At 43.1% G+C, this 21016-nt stretch overlaps 1 protein-coding gene across 2 annotated transcripts in view; it reads right to left on the bottom strand.

Annotated features, from left to right (window-relative positions):
* LOC122930455 (apoptosis-inducing factor 3-like) overlaps nt 1-21016 on the bottom strand; it is a 133310-nt gene that overhangs the window by 67929 nt on the left and 44365 nt on the right. For both annotated transcript variants that reach the window (XM_044283876.1, XM_044283877.1), the window contains exons 10-11: nt 7488-7579; nt 133-263 (exon numbers count right to left, since the gene is read on the bottom strand). In XM_044283876.1, coding sequence (XP_044139811.1) covers nt 133-263; nt 7488-7579 — 223 coding nt within the window. The remainder of the gene's footprint in view (nt 1-132; nt 264-7487; nt 7580-21016) is intronic.

Here is a 21016-nt window from a genome sequence, read left to right as displayed (position 1 = left end):
CTGTATGTAATAGACCATTCCCTGTGTGAAGGAAATTTACTTTAGCATTAGCTCCTAGGGAACTACTTTATCTTCCAAAAAACAAACTCTTGCCATGCAAATGATCAACCTGTCTAGAAAAACTGCACCTACCTATAAATGAACTCCCCATGATCACCACATTCTTTTTTGTAGCAGCTTCAGAGATTGCATTGGCATCTTCTGGACAGCGCAAATAGAAAACGTTCTTCAATGTGGAGCCGGGACACTTAAGCTCTCTGGGTCTATTAGACACACACAAAATGTATTAAGATTCCCATTATTTTAATACACAGACCCTTTTTTCAGTCAAGACCAGTCTGATAACTGTATAAGGGCTCATGCTCACAGACGTTGTTTTTGTCGGCTCTGATGCAGACCCATTCACTTCAATGGGGACGCAAAAGACTACACTCCATGTGCTGACCGCATCCATTGCTCTGTTCCGTGGCCCCGCAAAACAACAGAACGTGTCCTATTCTTGTCCGTTTTGTGGACAAGAATAGGTATTTCTATTATGGGCGCCCATTCCATTCTGCAAGTTGCAGAACGCGCACGGGCGGCATCCATGTTTTGCGGATTCGCAATTTGGCCGTGTGCATGAGGCCTTAATATCACAAAATAAATCGTACATGCTAGCATTCTCTCATTTTGATCTACAGTTGCATGAAAAAAGTATGCAAACCCTTTGGAATGATATGGATTTCTGCACAAATTGGTCATAAAATGTGATCTGATCTTCATCTAAGTCACAACAATAGACAATCACAGTCTGCTTAAACTAATAACACACAAAGAATCAAATGTTATCATGTTTTTATTGAACACACCATGTAAACATTCACAGTGCAGGTGGAAAAAGTATGTGAACCCTTGGACTTAATAACTGGTTGAACCTCCTTTGGCAGCAATAACTTCAACCCAACGTTTCCTGTAGTTTCAGATCAGACGTGCACAACGGTCAGGAGTAATGTCAGTTCAGCAATATTCTTGGGATGTCTGGTGTGAATCGTTTTCTTGAGGTCATGCCACAGCATCTCAAATCGGGTTGAGGTCAGGACTCTGACTGGGCCACTCCAGAAGGTGTATTTTCTTCTGTTTAAGCCAGGCATGCTCAACCTGCGGCCCTCGAGCTGTTGCAAAACTACAACTCCCAGCATGTCTGAACAGCCTACAGCTATCAGCCTACAGCAGGGCATGGTGGGAGTTGTAGTTTTGCAACAGCTGGAGGGCCACAGGTTGAGCATCCCTGGTAAGCCATTCTGTTGTTGATTTACTTCTATGCTTTGGGTTGTTGTCCTGTTGCAACACCCATCTTCTGTTGATCTTCAGCTGGTGGACAGATGGCCTTAAGTTCTCCTGCAAAATGTCTTTATAAATTTTGGAATAAATTTTTCCTTCGATGATAGCAATCCGTCCAGGCCCCGACGCAGCAAAGCAGCCCCAAATCATGATGCCCCCACCACCATACTTCACAGTTGGGATGAGATTTTGATGCTGGTGTGCTGTGCCTCTTTTTCTCTACACATAGTGTTGTGTGTTTCTTCCAAACAACTCAACTTTGGTTTCATCTGTCCACAGAATATTTTGCCAGTACTGCTGTGGAACATCCAGGTGCTCTTGTGCAAACTGTAAACGTGCAGCAATGTTTTTTTGGACAGCAGTGGCTTCCTCTGTGTTATCCTCCCATGAAATCCTTTCTTGTTTAGTGTTTTACGTATCGTAGACTCGCTAACAAGGATGTTAGCATATGCCAGAGACTTTTGTAAGTCTTTAGCTGACACTCTAGGATTCTTCTTCACCTCATTGAGCAGTCTGCGCTGTGCTCTTGCAGTCATCTTTACAGGATGGCCACTCCTAGGGAGAGTAGCAGCAGTGCTGAACTTTCTCCATTTATAGACAATTTGTCTTACCGTGGACTGATGAACAGCAAGGCTTTTGGAGATACTTTTATAACCCGTTCCAGCTTTATGCAAGTCAACAATTCTTTATCGTAGGTCTTCTGAGAGCTCTTTTGTGCGAGACATCATTCACATCAGGCAATGCTTCTTGTGAAAAGCAAACAGAACTGTTGTGTGTTTTTTATAGGGCAGGGCAGCTGTAACCAACACCTCCAATCTCATCTCATTGATTGGACTCCAGTTGGCTTACACCTCACTCCAATTAGCTCTTGGAGATGTCATTAGTCTAGGGGTTCACATACTTTTTCCACCTGCACTGTGAATGTTTACATGGTGTGTTCAATAAAAACATGGTAACATTTAACTATTTGTGTGTTATTAGTTTAGGCAGACTGTGATTGTCTATTGTTGTGACTTAGATGAAGATCAGATCACATTTTATGACCAGTTTGTGCAGAAATCCATATCATTCTAAATGGTTCACATACTTTTTCTTGCAACTGTATATGTACTCCAGTAACAAATAAAGTTGAAGCATAACTTTAAGACAGCTTCCTTGCTGTCTTACATTTAGACCATTTTCTATGCCTAAAACAAGTGTAGAAAATGATGAATGAGGGCTCGTCCCTTTCCCCGCTCACGCCAGGTCTATAAAAGTAGTCGCAGATTGTGGCGCAAAGGACCTTTCTGCTGCAATCTGCACCAGAAATATGCTTAATTTAATTTAATAAATGTTTAATAAATGAGCCCCTTAGTGTCTTTGTATTTATAGGGCAGTCTTTTGGCCTCGTTAGGCACCAGAGCTCTGTGTGACTGCTACCCCTGCCCTTACTGAAGCTACACTCTTTTAAACAAAAGAAAACACAGACATTGACATTATTATATTGGAACACCCAGGTTATACAGATACCTCAGGTCATGTATGCCTGTTTTACAACTACAGTCGTGGCCAAAAGTTTTGAGAATGACACAAATATTAGTTTTCACAAAGTTTGCTGCTAAACTGCTTTTAGATCTTTGTTTCAGTTGTTTCTGTGATGTAGTGAAATATAATTACACGCACTTCATACGTTTCAAAGGCTTTTATCGACAATTACATGACATTTATGCAAAGAGTCAGTATTTGCAGTGTTGGCCCTTCTTTTTCAGTACCTCTGCAATTCGACTGGGCATGCTCTCAATCAACTTCTGGGCCAATTCCTGACTGATAGCAACCTATTCTTTCATAATCACTTCTTGGAGTTTGTCAGAATTAGTGGGTTTTTGTTTGTTCACCCGTCTCTTGAGGATTGACCACAAGTTCTTAATGGGATTAAGATCTGGACCCAAAATGTCAATGTTTTGGTCCCCGAGCCACTTAGTTATCACTTTTGCCTTATGTCACGGTTCTCCATCGTGCTGGAAAATGCATTGTTCTTCAAACTGTTGTTGGAGTGTTGGAAGAAGTTGCTGTTGGAGGGTGTTTTGGTACCATTCTTTATTCATGGCTGTGTTTTTGGGCAAAATTGTGAGTGAGCCCACTCCCTTGGATGAGAAGCAACCCCACACATGAATGGTCTCAGGATGCTTTACTGTTGGCATGACACAGGACTGATGGTAGCGCTCACCTTTTCTTCTCCAGACAAGCCTTTTTCCTGATGCCCCAAACAATCGGAAAGAGGCTTCATCGGAGAATATGACTTTGCCCCAGTCCTCAGCAGTCAATCTGTCCCTGATGTGTTTTTTTTTTAGAGAAGTGGCTTCTTTGCTGCCCTTCTTGACACCAGGCCATCTTCTAAAAGTCTTCGCCTCACTGTGCATTCAGATGCGCTCACACCTGCCTGCTGCCATTCCTGAGCAAGCTCTGCACTGGTGGCACTCCGATCCCGCAGCTGAATCCTCTTTAGGAGACTATCCTGGCGCTTGCTGGACTTTCTTGGACGCCCTGAAGCCTTCTTAACAAGAATTGCACCTCTTTCCTTGAAGTTCTTGATGATCCTATAAATTGTTGATTGAGGTGCAATCTTAGTAGCCACAATATCCTTGCCTGTGAAGCCATTTTTATGCAACGCAATGATGGCTGCACGCGTTTCTTTCCCGGTCACCATGGTTAACAATGGAAGAACAATGATTTCAAGCATCTCCCTCCTTTTAACAGGTCAAGTCTGCCATTTTAACCCAATCAACCTGACATAATGATTTCCAGCCTTGTGCTCATCCACATTCTCACCTCAGTCAACAAGACGATTACTGAAATGATATCAGCAGGTCCTTTAATGACAGCAATGAAATGCAGTGGAAAGTTTTTTTGGGGATTAAGTTAATTTTCATGGCAAAGAAGGACTATGCAATTCATCTGATCACTCTTCATAACATTCTGGAGTATATGCAAATTGCTATTATAAAAACTTAAGCAGCAACTTTTCCAATTTCCAATATTTATGTAATTCTCAAAACTTTTGGCCACGACTGTACACAGTTATGAAGGAATATATGCTTCAACATAATTGTACACGTACATATATCCGCTTTCTCGAACATAATTTACTCTTCACCCATATGTCTACATCCATTTTGTGCAAACCAGACTATTCTATCCCTGATCCATATTCACCATAGCGCAAATTGTATACAATTGTCCCTTATTTCTTATCTATGTGTTACAGTACCATTTTTCACATAAGGTAGGGAACAGTGCATCCCTGAACTCCACCCACACCACTGTCCCTACCTACTTGGACGATCCGCTCTAAATAGCGGCACTCAACTGGGCGACTTTCCCTAGCCTAAGTGGACCTAAACTAGGTAAAATCACGACCATGCAATGCAAACGACCGTATGTATTTTGCGGTCTGCAAAAAACGGATCCAGAAAAAATGCGGATGTCAGTGTGCATTCCGTATTTTGCGGAACGTAACAGTTGGCCCCTAATAGAACAGCACTATCCTTATCCGTAATGCGGACAATAATAGGACATGTTCTATTTTTTGGCGGAACAGAAATGCGGACATACGGAAACGTAATGCACAAGGAGTATGTTCTATGTTTTTTTTTTTGGCAGACCCATTAAAATGAATGGTTCCGCATTGTGACCCCTCACAGTGGTTATGCCCTCTCTGTGCCCCCTTCAGAGTAGTTATGCAATCAGTGCCCCCCACAGTATATATATGCCCTTTCTGTGCCCCCATAACAGTTGTTATGCCCCTTCACAGTAGTAATGCCCTCTCTGTGCCCCTATCACAGTAGTAATGTGCACCTTGTGTCCGGTCAGTGTTAATAAGTAAAAATTCACCTTGTCCTATTCCTGATCATCAGATCAAATCCAGCCCCCCCCCCTGCAAGCACAGATGGTGCTGCAGCACTGTGTATGTGGGAGGAATGCACAGGCAGATTCCCGGGACTGCAGAGCGATCTGTGCTTGCAGGGCTGAATGATAAAGCAGGGAGCTTGATCATCTTCTCTGCAACCAATAACTGGCTTCAGCGGTGATGTGTCTCTTAAGGACACGATACCGCTGATTCCAATCATCTTTTGCGCCCCATCAAAAAATAATCCAGATCTGATGCAGACTAATCATACAGTCATGTGCATGAGGCCTTAAAGGGAGTCTGTCACCTCCATATGGCCAAATACAGTGCTTACATGACTCTGTAGCACACCTATACAGGATTGTAACAGTACCTTTGTTCTTTTCTTTAGATTTGCACCAGCAGGAAAAACTAAGTTTAATTCATATGCAAATGAGCACTCGCAAGCGCCCAGGGGCGGCGTTCACTGTGTAAGTGCCCAGGGGAGGAGTTCAGTGTGTAGGTGCCCAGGCTGCTCTGCCTTCTTTTCACTTTACTCCTCCCCAGCCTCTGCCTTTGCCCGCCCTCCAAGTCTCTTGCCTCATCGATAGGTCCGGACTTGGAGGGCGGGCAAAGGAAGAGGCTGGGGAAGAGCAAAGTGAAAAGAAGGCAGAGCAGCCTGGGCATCTACACACTGAACGCCGCCCCTGGGCACTTGCGAGTGCTCATTTGCATATGAATTAAAATTTGTTTTTCCTGCTGGTGCAAGTCTACAGAAAAGAACAAAGGTACCGTTACAATCCTGTAAGCACTGTATATGGCCAATGGAGGTGACAGACTCCCTTTAAGATCTATCTAAGCCTGATTATTTACATGGCATCTGAAAAATCCAGATGTTACCATTTTACTACAGTAAACTTGTGAATACTAAATTATTGGCCATTTATGAAGGAGTCGGAGTCAGAACTTTGGCTTACTGACTCCACAGCCCTGGTCACTGGGATATTTCTGGGGAACATAAGTCATGACCCTTTTGAGTTGTGCAGAGTATTTTATTGGAGGTTGGAGAAACAGGAACCGGATCTCACAAGATCCCCATTCCATACAGGGAGGTGAATAAAAGAGGTTGTACTAATATTGATGAACTATGCTCAGGATAAGGCTACTTTTACAGTAGTGTTTTTGCTGGATCAGTCATGAATCAGCAAAAACGCTTCTGTCATAATAATACAACCGTCTGCATCCAGTTGTATTATCTTTAAAATAGCCATGACGGATCCGTCAAGAACACCATTGAAAGTCAATGGGGGACGGATCTATTGTGTCCGAGAAAACTGATCTGTCCCGATTGACTTACATTGTGAGTCATGATGGATCAGTTTTTCTCTGCACCACACCGCAGACAGAAAACCACTGCAGTGTTATTCTGTCCACGATGGGGATGCAACCAAACGGAACGAAATGCATTCTGGTGCACTCCATTTTGTCCTGTTTTGTCCCCATTAACAATGGGGACAAAATGGCAAAAAGCAGAAAGGAAAAGCACAGATGCAAAAGTAGCCTAAGTTATCAATATCTGATCAACAGGGGTCCGGCACCCCCGCCGATCAGCTGTTTGAAGGGGAGGCATCGCTCTATGCGAGTGCTGCTTCCTTTGCATTACACTAGGTGTTGTCTCCAATGTAGTGGTGGTGTAGTGTAATTACAAATACTCGCTCCATTCAAGTGAATTGAGTACTTGTAATTACACTGCACTTCCGAGACAACAGGCAGTAAAATGAAGGGGAAGCAGCACTCGCGTGGATTCTGCCTCCTCTTCAAACAGCTGATTGGAGGATAGGTAATCAATATAAACTGCCTGCACAACCCCTTTAAAGGGGGATGGACAATTAAGTATTCATGATACTTGCCTTCTTAATAATTTACTTTCCAGTTACAAACAAGTGGTTTGCCCAATAAAGTGAGCCTAGTGCTGAAAGTATAAAGACGTTTAAAAAAAAATAAGGCAGGGTACTCAGGGGTGTTAAGTGTTCTGAGGTATTAAAGATCCTTCTTTTATTTTCTCCCTTTTATTTTATGTAATTTTATGTTGTACTAAAGCTTTAATATGTTTAGTCCCTGTATGCCATGAGACTCCATAGCCCTTCAAAAAGGTGTTTAACAAGTTTGATACTTTTCATACTTTTTCCAACTATATAATAATCTGCTCCGCTCCTCCTGCTCTACTTTTCCAACTAAATCTATCCTTTCGAAATTCACCAAACTCCCATGATCTCACCCGTGGTTGTCGGGTATCATTTACCTGCTGCCCGTTGCGATTAGAAGTTGGCTGTATTGTAGGAACGATCCATCTGAAAATTTGACCCTTGCTTCATCTGTGTTAACAGAAACAGCCTACAACATATAGCATGAAATTTGATAACAGTGTGAGTTTAATAACAGCGCAGGAAACAGATTTCACATAGTAGCAGCAAGTAGTATCTCTGTCCAGCCTAGTACACATAATAGAAGCCATCTGCTTCTATTAGAATTCTAGCATTACTAGCATTCCTGGTTATTACAAATACACTTGTGATTTTGGAAAGTCCACATGTATTGCTCTGAATCATCATAACATCTGTTCAGTGCTATAGCATTTATGTTTTATTTTGGATAGGGCAACGTTCAGTTATGGCATCAGTGCGATCATTTTCCCCTTGCATGTCTGCTCCATATATTTCAGCCAGTTGTGTGGCCAGATATTTTTTTTATATATATTTCAGCCAATTGCCTTGTGGCAAAAATGTACTTTTATAATTGCTTTCAAAATTCTGTTTTCATTAACGCTAATGCAATATTGGACTTTCCAGATGGAAATATATTAATGTCCACTAGGTGGCAGTAAAGTTGCTTATATTATAAATATAATTACTATGACGTACTGAATATAATATAATCTCTGATGGCTGATCTTATCTGAATTTGATTCATAGAAGCAAAATTGTTTAACAGTGTTGACTTTAGTAGGGATTTTACCGACATGTTGTACTAGTATTGGTAATTTTTGACAATTAGTACAGTTTTTTTTTTTTTAGCTTTTACTATTTTTAGAGCACGATTATTGGACGATTCAGCAATATGTGTAGGATGAATAGACCTTTTAGAGCTTGTCAGGTTTACATGGGTAGAAAGGGGTGTTCTTGTGGAGTGTCATTTTATGACACGTTTGACTTGTCACTTAGGTGTTTGAATCATTCATTGCTTGTCAAAAATGTTTCATCAGGGGTGGGGCCTGACGGAACATGGTGTAGGACGCACGTCTCGGAGCTCCTGTGAGTATCCTGCACATCCAGCCTGATCGCATCATTCTACAGCCATCCGTTTACACAGCTGCCTCCAGACCTACAGAGGTAGGGTACCGGCGCTGCGGCGTCAGCATGCCGAAAAAAGTGAAAATTCCTCCGCCGAAATCAGAGCAGGAGGCGCGAATCCAAGATGGCGCTGGTGAGGAGGAGGAAAGCTTGTCTAGGAAAATATGCACATAAATCCCAGAGAAGCATGCAGGAGAGGTGGGGGGGATGCAGAGGGGGCTCACTTTGCTTCAGAGGGCAATGAAAGCTCATCAGATGAGGAACAACATGTGCAAGAGCCACAAATACCCCACAGTCAACATGTCTGTGGTACACAAGGCACAAGATCAGGAGGAGGAGGTTGCAGAGCCTACATTAAAAGATATAATGGCAGCCATAGCAAGCTGTAATTCCACCCTCAAGAGCCTAAGCATTCAATTTAAAGAGGATCTTTCTATAATACGCCATGACCTCCATAAAGTTGCGGAACGTACTACTGAAGTAGAGCGCAGGGTGTCAGAATTAGAGGAGGGTGCTAAACCACTGCAAAGATATCAGTGCATTATTTTCTAAAACAGACGATTCATTCAGAAATGGTTAGCCGACAAGTTTAAAGGGCTTCTGTCACCCCATTAAACCGTTTTTTTTTTCTTTACTAATAATCCCTACACTGCGATCTCATCATACATAAGCTAATTAATGATTTTCGTTCAGTAGAATTTGTTAAAAATCGATTTTTGAAATATGTAAATTACCTTGCTACCAGCAAGTAGGGCGGCTACTTGCTGGTAGCAGCCGCGTCCTCCGATGGTAATGACGCCCCCTCTGCTTGTTGATTGACAGATCCCGTCCGCTGGCCCTTTCTCTGCTGGCCCTGCCTGTTTTGATTCAATATCTGGCGCCTGCGCCGCGGCCGTACCTCTCTTCAATCTGCGCAGGCGCACTGAGAGGCAGCAACTCGCTCGGCCGCTCCATCCTCAATGCGCCTGCGCCGGGTGTAGATGTGATGTCATCGGCGCAGGCGCATTGAGGATGGAGCGGCCGAGCGAGTGGCCAGCAGAGAAAGGGCCAGCGGACGGGATCTGTCAATCAACAAGCAGAGAGGGGGTCATTACCATCGGAGGACGCGGCTGCTACCAGCAAGTAGCCGCCCTACTTGCTGGTAGCAAGGTAATTTACATATTTCAAAAATCGATTTTTAACAAATTCTACTGAACGAAAATCATTAATTAGCTTATGTATGATGAGATCGCAGTGTAGGGATTATTAGTAAAGAAAAAAAAAAACTGTTTAATGGGGTGACAGAAGCCCTTTAAAGATAAATGCCTCTCCTCTCTGTATGCAATTGAGAGAGCTCACAGTGTTCTCACAAGACCATTACCACCTGGTCACCCACCTAGTCCGATCCTGGCAAAAATATTACATTATAAGGACAGAAACACTATACTAAAGCAGTCCAGGGACCATCCGGAGCTTATAATCAACGATCTCTATTTTTCCAGATTATTTATCCGAAGTACAGAAGAAAATCGCTCACCTTGTGGATATAAAAAGACGACTTCATGGATTACAAGTACAATATTCTATGATGTTTCCAGCCAAGCTACGGGTGGTAGCCTTAGGATCTACAACATTCTTTGAAGACCCGGATTCGGCACTGGAGCATGTTGCAGAAAAAGTTGGGCTAGGCCTTTTTTGTTAGCCCTATGTTATGGAAGTAATACTGATGATTCTGATTATATTTTAGTTTCTTTAAAGGGCTTCTGTCACCCCCTAAAACTAATTTTTCATTTTTGGGCATATTAAAATCCTTTTTGGACGACTATTCCCTATATAGGCCTCTTACCTTGTTCTGTCGCTTGGTTTCACTAAAAATCGATCTTTTAAAATATACAAATGACTTCACTACCAGCAAGTAGGGCGTCTACTTGCTGGTAGCCGCCGCATCCTCCTTTCAAAAAAACGCCCCCTCCTCCTGCTGATTGACGTCTTCTATTTCGGGTTTAGAGGTGACGTCATCGGCGCAGGCGCACCGAGGAAGTGCTGAGGAAGCGAGCGTCCTTCTCTCAGAGCGCCTGCGCCGAATGAGGTGCAGGCGCGGGATTTGAATTGCAGACAGGGCCAGCCAGAGGAGGAGTGCGCTCCCTGGCCCTGTCAATCAGCAGGAGGAGGGGGCGTTTTTTTTAAAGGAGGATGCGGCGGCTACCAGCAAGTAGATGCCCTACTTGCTGGTAGTGAAGTCATTTGCATATTTAAAAAGATCGATTTTTTGTGAAACCAAGCCACAGAACAAGGTAAGAGCCCTATATAGGGAATAGTCATCCAATAAGAATTTTTAATATGCCCAAAAATGAAAAATTTGTTTTGGGGGTGACAGAAGCCCTTTAAAAGGGGGGCTTGACTTGCTAGTAAGGATGGTGATATGCTACAGTAGGAGGCAGGTATGGTTGTGTGGCAGATGTTTATATAAACTTAAGATGCAATGGCGCCAGTGACCAAGGTGATTAGTTAGAATGTGCTGGGAATGGCGGAGGTAACCGTAATACTGCAGGACTATCGCAATATAAGGCAATTGGATCTGTGAAATCCAGATCCTTTGGGTCCATTTCAGGTTTAATAAAGAGCCCTTTGGAGGATAAAAAGCCGGCAAGTTAGTCAGACCCAAACTAGCCACTGAGGAAGAAGGCAGGTAGCCTTTGAAACGCGTCTGGCAAGGAGTAATTGGACCTGACTACACACCGGCAATAATTTTCTACTGCATTGGATTGAGAAAGCGCTTTCTAAAAGGACATCAGAATTACGATTCTAAAGACAATTGAATTGTGGGTCGTTTCGGACTTAATACAGAGACTGATGGACTAAACATCTTACTACCAGAACCGATCCAAATAGGTGGAACATCTATTTTAATCAAAGAAACCAGACGTGGATCTGCAGCGTGACACAGCCAGCATTTCCGTTCACAGCCGGGTGGATACAGCATCGCTAGCAGACAATTCAGCTGTGCTATCCAAAGGCGAGTCCTCTTGCATCTACACCACGTGGGACGCCACGGTGGGAATAGGACGATATGTGAGTAAGAGCTATTTAGCTCCGATATATGCGAACCGGTATAACACTACTGGATATATGTGTACTGCTGCTTAAACATCTTGCTATATTATCTGCATCGTTGATTGAATATTGCGTAACATTGCTGGACACACTGATACCATTGTTCAAGTACCTTGCCGCGTTCGTCGCGGTTGTTTAAACATACAGCCTACCTAGGCAGATATTTGCTTAAACCGAATATATTTGTGGACAATTGTGCGGACTAAGCCAGGATTTAGGTTACATGTCCTACCACTAAAGAAAGACTGCAGCATCGGTGGGATACAGCAATTCTGTTGATTCTCCAGAGATACATATATATTTATACATCTATTTATATACACCATTTCACTAATTGCTTTCAAATTTTATTGTTGATCCAGTGGATTTTATGTGTCATAACATGTTACATTTCATCCATTGGACACTATAAGTCACTGTGTCACATCACGTATTATTATTGTTATATTTATTCTCTATCTTCGTTTATTCATATATCTATTCACTTACTATCTATTTTTATAAAAAAAATTTCCCTGGAGATATATTTGCTGCTAGCCACTGTTGTAGATAATAGAAGCTAAAAATCACTGTGTTCCACCTGCTAATGCTGGACTGGACCTACTAACGCTGGACTGGACCTCCTGGCCTTTTATCAGCTATAACAGTGGATAGTCACATGCATATTTTATCAATTTAATTTTATACAAGTTTTATCAATTTATGTCGATTTAGGGAATATAGCTCTGTTTAGGTTATAATACCATTGTGTACTGTTGATATATATCTGCTCAATTATATCGCTATCAATAAACTAATACATATCACTTGAGTCGCTTTGCCTACCTTGTGAACTAGATATATGAGTGCCCATTCTATTCTATTTTAATACAGATGTTTATATAAACTTAAGATGCAATGGCGCCAGTGACCAAGGTGATTAGTTAGAATGTGCTGGGAATGGCGGAGGTAACCAAAAGACATAGCATTTTTAAAGGGATACTGACAGGCCCAATAACCATAATTAGCTGTACATATCCATGCACAGGTCTTCTAATGTGCATTTAAAACATATAAGTATCCCCCCTGTCCACATTATGAATACTGCAAACTCGTGTTTTATAACCTGAAGTAATCCCTGTTCTTTCTGCCCAAGGGGCGGGGTTTCAGCTTCTCTGGGCACAAGAGAAGCTGAAACCCCGCCCCTTGGGCAGAAAGAACAGGGATTACTTCAGGTTATAAAACACGAGTTTGCAGTATTCATAATGTGGACAGGGGGGATACTTATATGTTTTAAATGCACATTAGAAGACCTGTGCATGGATATGAAGTAAAAAAGAGATTGGTTGGTCCAGCTTGTATTCGTGGTAATCCAAAAGGCTTTATTCAATATTCAATAAAATCCAGGTACAAGAATGCAGGTCTACATGTTTCGGGCACAATACAATTCTAGCCCTTACTCATGACATGAGTAAGGGCTAGAATTGTATTGTGCCCGAAACATGTAGACCTGCATTCTTGTACCTGGATTTTATTGAATATTGAATAAAGCCTTTTGGATTACCACGAATACAAGCTGGACCAACCAATCTCTTTTTTTCTTCATATTTATATTTCTCCTACTTCGGGTGAGGGAGCCGGTCCGCGCTATATCGGTGGAGTCCTTGGCAGGTGAGAGCTGCTCAAACCCCTGATTTTCACATTGTGCATGGATATGTACAGCTAATTATGGTTATTGGGCCTGTCAGTGTCCCTTTAAATATTTAATGCGAGAGCAGCCAGCTATCTGTTGTCTACAGGAGACACTTATGACCAAATCGAGAGTGCAGATGCTTCAGAAATCTTGGATTGGTTACTCTGTACACTCAGTCCTCTCTGCACGTTCCAGGAGAGCTAGCATACTGATTAATAAAAATGTGCGCTTTAAATGCCTGAGGGAATCAGTGGACCCAGAGGGTTAGTTCGTATGTGTTAACTGTGTACTCAATGGAATGAGAATGGTGCTGGTGACCATATACAGTATATTCCTCCGCCATACACCTCGACACCTCTGAGACTGGGGTTGGAGTTTATGGGGGAATATTCGGATATCCGGTGTTTGATTATTGGGGATTTTAATAATGTAGTGAATGAGTCCCTGGATAAATGTAGGGCAACGACGGGAGTGGAAACTGGAGTTGAAACCCCCTTCGGTAGACTGTTAAGGGAGGTGGGACTTATGGATGTATGGAGGGAAGCTCACCCTAGGGAGAAAAATATTCCTGCTGTTCATTCACGTATATGTCTCTATCTAGGATAGATTTAGGGTTGGTAAACTCACATGTACCCGCTAGTGAACATTTAACTAGAACACTGTCAGATCATTCGCCACTATGTATTGAATTGGACATGTCCAGGAATGCCAGACCGGGGACTAGAGTATGGCGTCTTAACACATTTTGGCTGACACTAATGGGAGAGATGGAGGTAAAAACTGCACTGACTGAATATTTTGAACTAAACCGAAATACAGCCTCTATCCATTCAGTATGGGAGGCCTCGAAAGCTTACGGTAAATCTATTACTAGGATTTAATCTAAGTCTAGGGAACTGGACGCCCGATTACATGTTGAAATGCCAATAGAGGAAGCAGCTTTCACTCAAACTCCAACCGTAGAAAATGGCGCTAGAATGCGTGGTGGTGCAGGAAGCGCTGCGATGTGATTTATTGCAGGTAGCAGAGAGGAAATGTCTCTTTTATAAACAGAAGTTCTTTGAAGACGGGGAGAAAGTGGGGCATATGCTTGGTGTTATCTAAGGCGCAACAAGGTACAACATGTATTACAGGGTTAACAGACTCGGGGGGCCAAATTAGACAGGACACCGGTAGCATATTGGGAATCCTGGGAAATTTTTATTAATCCCTATGTTTGTCACAAACGTCATGCTCAAATTCAGATATTGTAGAATTTTTGCGAGAGACTGATATCCCACGATTGTCATCTGAGGCATGTTCTCTTTTAGATGCCCCATTAAAATTGGAGGAGCTAGAGGAAGCAGTGAGAACAATGGCTAATGATAAGGCTCCAGGAGTTAGATGGATTACCTGTTGAAATATACAAAAAATGCTCAGAAATTGTATTGCCGGAATTGTTGAAGATATTTAACTATTCCTTGGAAATGGGCTGTCTACCGGCATCCATGCAAGAAGCTCTGATTGTAGTTTTGTCCAAGTCTGGGAAGGATCCGAGATTAACAGAATCTTACAGACCCATTTCTTTGCTATCCACGCATGTCAAGATCCTGGCAAAGGCCGTGGCCGCACGTTTGTCTAAAGTGATACTATCCATTATTAATCCAGACCAGCCAGATTTTATGCCCCAGAAGTCAACTGCTATTAATTTTCGCATGGTCTTCGCTAGTTTACATTTCTCATCAGATAATATGGGGGGCAGGGCCATCTTCTCTTTGGATGCAGCCAAGGCCTTTGATAGCGTGGAATGGCAATTTCTGTGGTGCACGCTTAATTACATGTGGTTTGGGCAAAGATTTATCTCATGGGTAAAAGTTTTATATTCTAGTCCGAAGGCAAACGGGGGAGGGGGATATCTGAAAGACTTCAACTGCAGCGCGTTACTCGACAGGGATGTCCACTGCCGCCGTTGTTTTTCGCATTGGCGATAGAACCATTAGCAGCTGCGGTACGTAGATTCTCTGAGATTCAGGGTTTTGCTACGGCACACTACAAAATAAAGTAGCGATGTATGCAGACGACACTGTTGTTTCTGGGTGATACATCTAAGTTCTTGCGGTGATGTCTCTCATTGGCAGATTTGGTCAATTGTCTGGTCTGACAATTAATTGGCATAAATCGGCACTAATGCTTATAGATGGTCAACCAAAATCACAAGTGATATGTGACAAAAATATCCCATGTGTAGAGAAGTTTAAATATTTGGGTATTACTATTTCCCCCAGAATCAAAGACTTCGAGGAATAAATCTTACCCCACTTTTAGCTAAATTTCTCAACAAATGTAAAGCCTGATGTAAATTATATCTATCAGTGGTGGGCAGGACAAACCTTCTCAAAATGATATTAATGCCACAACTTCTATATATTCTTCTTAATGCCCCAATCTGGCTCCAAATGGACAGGTTGGACAGAATCAATTCAATATTTAGAGAGTTAATATGGCGTAAGGGGCAGGCCAGAATAAAACTTGAGACGCTGCAGCACTATAAAACTGAATGAGGTCTTGCAGTTCCTAACCCTTGGGTATATTACCTTGCGGCTCAAAGTCAACATTTCAAGGGATGGCTAGACCTGGGGTCCTCAGATATGACTAGTCATATTTTTCAGTCACACCTGAAAGGAAGGGACTTAATTATGTTATTGGAGGGGTTGGATGTGAAATCAGTGAGATCGGAAATTCCCTTAAGGTGTACAATGTACTTGGTATGGGGAAAAATAAAATGACTGAGAGGGGTCACTGAGATCACTGAGATCACCGAGGCTGGCGTAATCCAGCCCTGACTGAATTTGGATCGCTGACAAGGTTTGATGAATGGAAAGATAGAGGGTTAATGAGATTGGGTCACCTTTTAGAAGGCAGAGTTTTCAAATCGTTTACCAGCTTTCAGGAAAATTATGGCATTCCGCGATGTAGCTTTTATCAATATCTACAAAAGTACTGTGGAGTCACAACGAGACACAGCGTTGCACCTTATAGTGATGGGAGGAGAGAGAAGGGGAACACTTAGATTCACACCCTTTAACCAGGATGCACAAATGGTAACAAGATGTAGGAGAAATCTCAAATGAGCAATGGGCAGGCATATTGGAAGCGGTGCCTAGGTCTTCCTTGAGTGAAGGAAGCTTTCGCAATTATTTATCATTCACAAAGTCTACAAGACACTTTTTTTTTTTTTTTTTTTTTTTACAAAAAAATAGGTATTAGATTAGACGCTAAATGTCCTCGGTGTTTTGTAGAACCAGCAGATTTGATACACATGCTTTGGCAAATGTGCGGATTTGAATGCATACTGGGACGTGGTGATCGCTGCTGTACAGAAAGCTTATTCAGTGTGTGTACCACGGGATCCTAAAGTGTGCATTCTGGGATAGGTGTCAGATTTGGGGACCGAACAATTGCTTAAAGTGGCTATAGGTCGCCTGCTATATGTAGCTAGAAAACTACGCTAATTGCTCAGCATTGGATACAGGCTACACCTCCCAAATTTGGAGAATTTAAATGCAAAGTTAATACTATGGTTGTCTATGAAAAGACTGTTTTTCAAAAAAGAGGATGTCCTCTCAAATATGAGAAGTTATGGGAGCCTTGGTAAACATATGTGCGTTCAAATAGTAATGTGGTCTAGAGAAGAAGCCAATTCCGGAAAAGGGGGAGGGTTGATGGGAAGGGGCAGAGGGGGGAAGTTATGGGCATCGGGTTAAAGTATTTCTTGCCAACACTTTGTAATACAACAATACTCATGTGAAACATCATTCATGTTGTGAATGTAAGTTTATTTTATGAAGTATAATTGATTTTGTCATGTATATTTATATATTGAAATAACAATAAAAAAAAGATCCGATTTAAAAAAAGAATGTTTAAATCACATTTAAAAGGGAACCTGTCACCATGAAAATGTCATGTAATCTGCCAGCAGCAGTTTGTAACGCGGGAGGAGCTGAGCAGATTGATATACGGTATTTTATGGTATAAGATTTAGTATAACTTGTAATGTATTCATTTACATTCCTACTCATTCTGGGCTTTGACATCAAGGAGGCGGTCCCATCAGTGATTGACAGCTATCTGTATGCACAATCAGAGGGAAATATGTCAATCATTGATAGGATCGCCTTTAGACTTCAAAGCCCAGAATGATCAGGAATTTTAACAAATTAAATACAACTTAGGCTAAATGCACACGACTGTATGTGTTTTGCGGTCCGCAAAAAAAACAGATGATGTTCAGTATGGCATCAGTTTTTTTTTGCGGATCCATTGTAATAATGCCTATCCTTGTCCGCAAACTAGAAAAAAATAGGACATGCACTTTTTTTTTGCGGCGCAACGGAACAGACATATGGATGCGGAGAGCACACTGTGTGCTGTCTGCGTTTTTTTTTTTCCAGACCCATTGAAATGAATGGGTCCGCATCCTATCCGCAAAAAAACCAGATCGGACACGGAAATAAAATACGGTCGTGTGCATGAGGCCTTACACTGAATATTTTCCCATGAAACTATATATTTAAATCTGCTCAGCTCCTCCTGCTCTATAACCTGATGTCATATACCATGTTCAATGTGACAGGTTCCTTTTAAAGGGGTTATCCAAGACCTATAATGCCCAGACCCCTCACACAGATTGTACTTACCTCGCTCCACGGCACCAGCTTTGCTTCTGATGCCGGCATGGCCGTCTCTGCATCTCCCCGCCACCAGCAATGCTAGGGAGGCTTGTTCCCGTCGTGGCCTGCTATTGGCTGCCCCGCCGCACCCGCACACGTGCAGGCATCAGAAGTGGCGCGGTGCCGGGGAGCGAGGTAAGTACTGTGTGAGGGGCCCGGGCATTTGGGGGTGCATTATAGGTCTTGGATAACCCCTTTAAGTACTGTATATGCTGCAAATCACTAAAGAAGGCCCTTTATTTTCCCTAATTGTAGTAACAGGACTTTAAGTAATGGGGACATTATAGCCAGCAGAATACCCTTTACAAACAGTGGTACCAGAAGAGAGCACCCTAAACATAGTACCAGCTAAGAGCTCCTCGCCCTCATACACAATAGTGCCAGCAGAGTGTAGTGGTATTATATGTGGCGGCACGGAGCAGTATAGGATTCATGCCTCATGTACGCAGCCCATAGCCTGTTATAGGTTCATATTGTATCCACATTTGTCTTAGATTTTATAGGGAGGCACACAGAGGGTTTTTCTGATGGATATCTGCATTAGCAATGATATGGGTATATCTCTGGTGGTCTAGGAGAGTGATTGGGTAAAAAAAAGTGTCAAAAGTATTTGTTTTATTTATTAATATAGTGCCAAAATTCTTTGCCGATTATATGAGTAGTAATAATTCAGAGTAACTAGATTCATATTTTCTCTTGATAACTTTTCCCTAGTCATTGGGATCACTTTCTCATTTAGAATTTCTCTAATTAGAGCCAATCGATGAGTAGCAAAACATTTTCAAGAGGAAGCTGGAAACACATAGTTGCTGGCCTCAGTGTGTTGCGGGTTCAGAGCAGACGGGGAGTTTTTCAGACACCCCAGCTATGTATGGAAGAACTAAGTTCTTCTATCTGCCCTGCTTTGCTCCTTCACTGGCAATCTTGACTTTCTTTCTCGTTCTCTCTTTTCTTAGTTTTCACAAAGGTCTAGTCTGGAGACATGCACGTGTTAAGGGCCTCTCTCAGATGTTTGAATTCCTTTTTCTTAGCCTCTGTGCTTGTGGAGATCTTCTCAGCCCAAAGGTGTAGGGTTATGATGACCCCCAGTTTGTGATCCAGAGGATGGTGGGAGGCAAACAGGTAATGTCCGTATGGATTTTCTGTACTCTTGTTTCCAGCCCTCCTCCCTCTCTGTTACCAAACAGTCCATGAAACCCACTGTGTTGTTCTGCACATGTTCCTGCGTAAACCTGATGCTGTGGTATGCTGCGTTGATGTGCTCAGTGAACGTGTGTATCTCTTGTTTTTTATTTTAAGCTCAGGTGCCATCCACCAGTGGCGGATTACAATAGGGACGTTCGGGTCGGCAGCCCCGGGCCTAGCACCGCTGGGGGGCCCAACGCTGACCCGAACGCCCACATACTGCGGCGGGGCACGGGAGCGCATAGCTCCCTGTCCCGTCGCCGATCACCGGCATTCAGCGCATAGGCCTCAGGCCTTGTAGGCCTGAGGCCTATGCGGTAGTGAAATCCCGGCGCAGGCGTGCGTGATGACGTCATCGCGCGCCTGTGCCGGGACGCAGCACTGTGACGCGCCTGACTCATCCCGCCCGCCTTCCTTCCTCTGCGAGCAAGCGCTTGGCCCTGGACATAGGTGAGTATTTATTTTTTCATTTTTTGTTCATTTTTTTTATTTTATTTCATTTGCCTACTTGGGGGGGACACAGGAGGACCTATTAGGGAAGTCGATTACATGGAGGGGAATGTGGGGGCTGTATGGGGCCAAATTATTATGGGAGGGAATACTATGTGGGGGCAAATTACTAGATGGGCCAGTGTGGGAGCAAATTATTATGAGGGAATACTGTGTGGGGGCAAATTACTATGTGGGGGCAAATTATTATGGGAGGGAATACTATGTGGGGGCAAATTACTAGATGGGGCAGTGTGGGGGCAAATTATTATGAGGGAATACTATGTGGGGGCAAATTACTATGTGGGGGCAAATTATTATGAGAGGGACTACTATGTGGGGGCAAATTACTAGATGGGGCAGTGTGGGGGAAACTATTGTGTGGGGGCAAATTGCTGTGTGGGGGCAAATTATTATGGGAGGGACTACTATGTGGGGGCAAATTTCTATCTGGGGGCAGTGTGGGGGAACTATTGTGTGGGGGTAATTGCTATGTGGGGACTATGTGGGGGCAAATTACTATGTGGGGGAAACTATTGTGTGGGGGCAGTGTGGGGGAAATTGCCATGTGGGGACAGTGTGGGGTAATTTCTATGTGGGGACAGTGTGGGGTAATTTCTATGTGGGGACAGTGTGGGGTAATTGCTATGTGGGGGCAAATTACTATGTGGGGGCAGTGTGGGGAAAACTATTGTGTGGGGGCAAATTATTATGAGAGGGAATACTATGTGGGGACAAATTACTATGTGGGGGCAAATTATTATGAGAGGGACTACTATGTGGGGGCAAATTACTAGATGGGGCAGTGTGGGGGCAAATTACTAGATGGGGCAGTGTGGGGGCAAATTACTAGATGGGGCAGTGTGGGGGCAAATTGCTATGTGGGGGCAGTGTGGGGAAATTGCTATGTGGGGACAAATTACTATATGGGGCAGTGTGGGGGCAAATTACTATGTGGGGGAAACTATTGTGTGGGGGAAATTGCAATGTGGGGACAGTGTGGGGTAATTTCTGTGTGGGGTAATTTCTATGTGGGGACAGTGTGGGGTAATTGCTATGTGGGAAAATTGCTATGTGGGGGCAAAATACTTTATGTGGGCAGTGTGGTGGAAATTACTATGTGGGGGCAGTGTGGTGGAAATTACTATGTGGGGGCAGTGTGGTGGAAATTACTATGTGGGGGCAGTGTGGTGGAAATTACTATGTGGGGGCAGTGTGGAGGAAATTACTATGTGGGGGCAGTGTGGAGGAAATTACTATGTGGGGGCAGTGTGGAGGAAATTACTATGTGGGAGCAGTATGGGGCAAATTACTATGTGGGGGCAGTGTG

The sequence above is a fragment of the Bufo gargarizans genome, chromosome 3 (assembly GCF_014858855.1).
Source record: "Bufo gargarizans isolate SCDJY-AF-19 chromosome 3, ASM1485885v1, whole genome shotgun sequence".
NCBI lineage: Eukaryota > Metazoa > Chordata > Amphibia > Anura > Bufonidae > Bufo > Bufo gargarizans.
The sequence above is the reverse complement of the archived record's forward strand: the minus strand, read 5'-3'. Positions and strand labels throughout refer to the sequence as shown.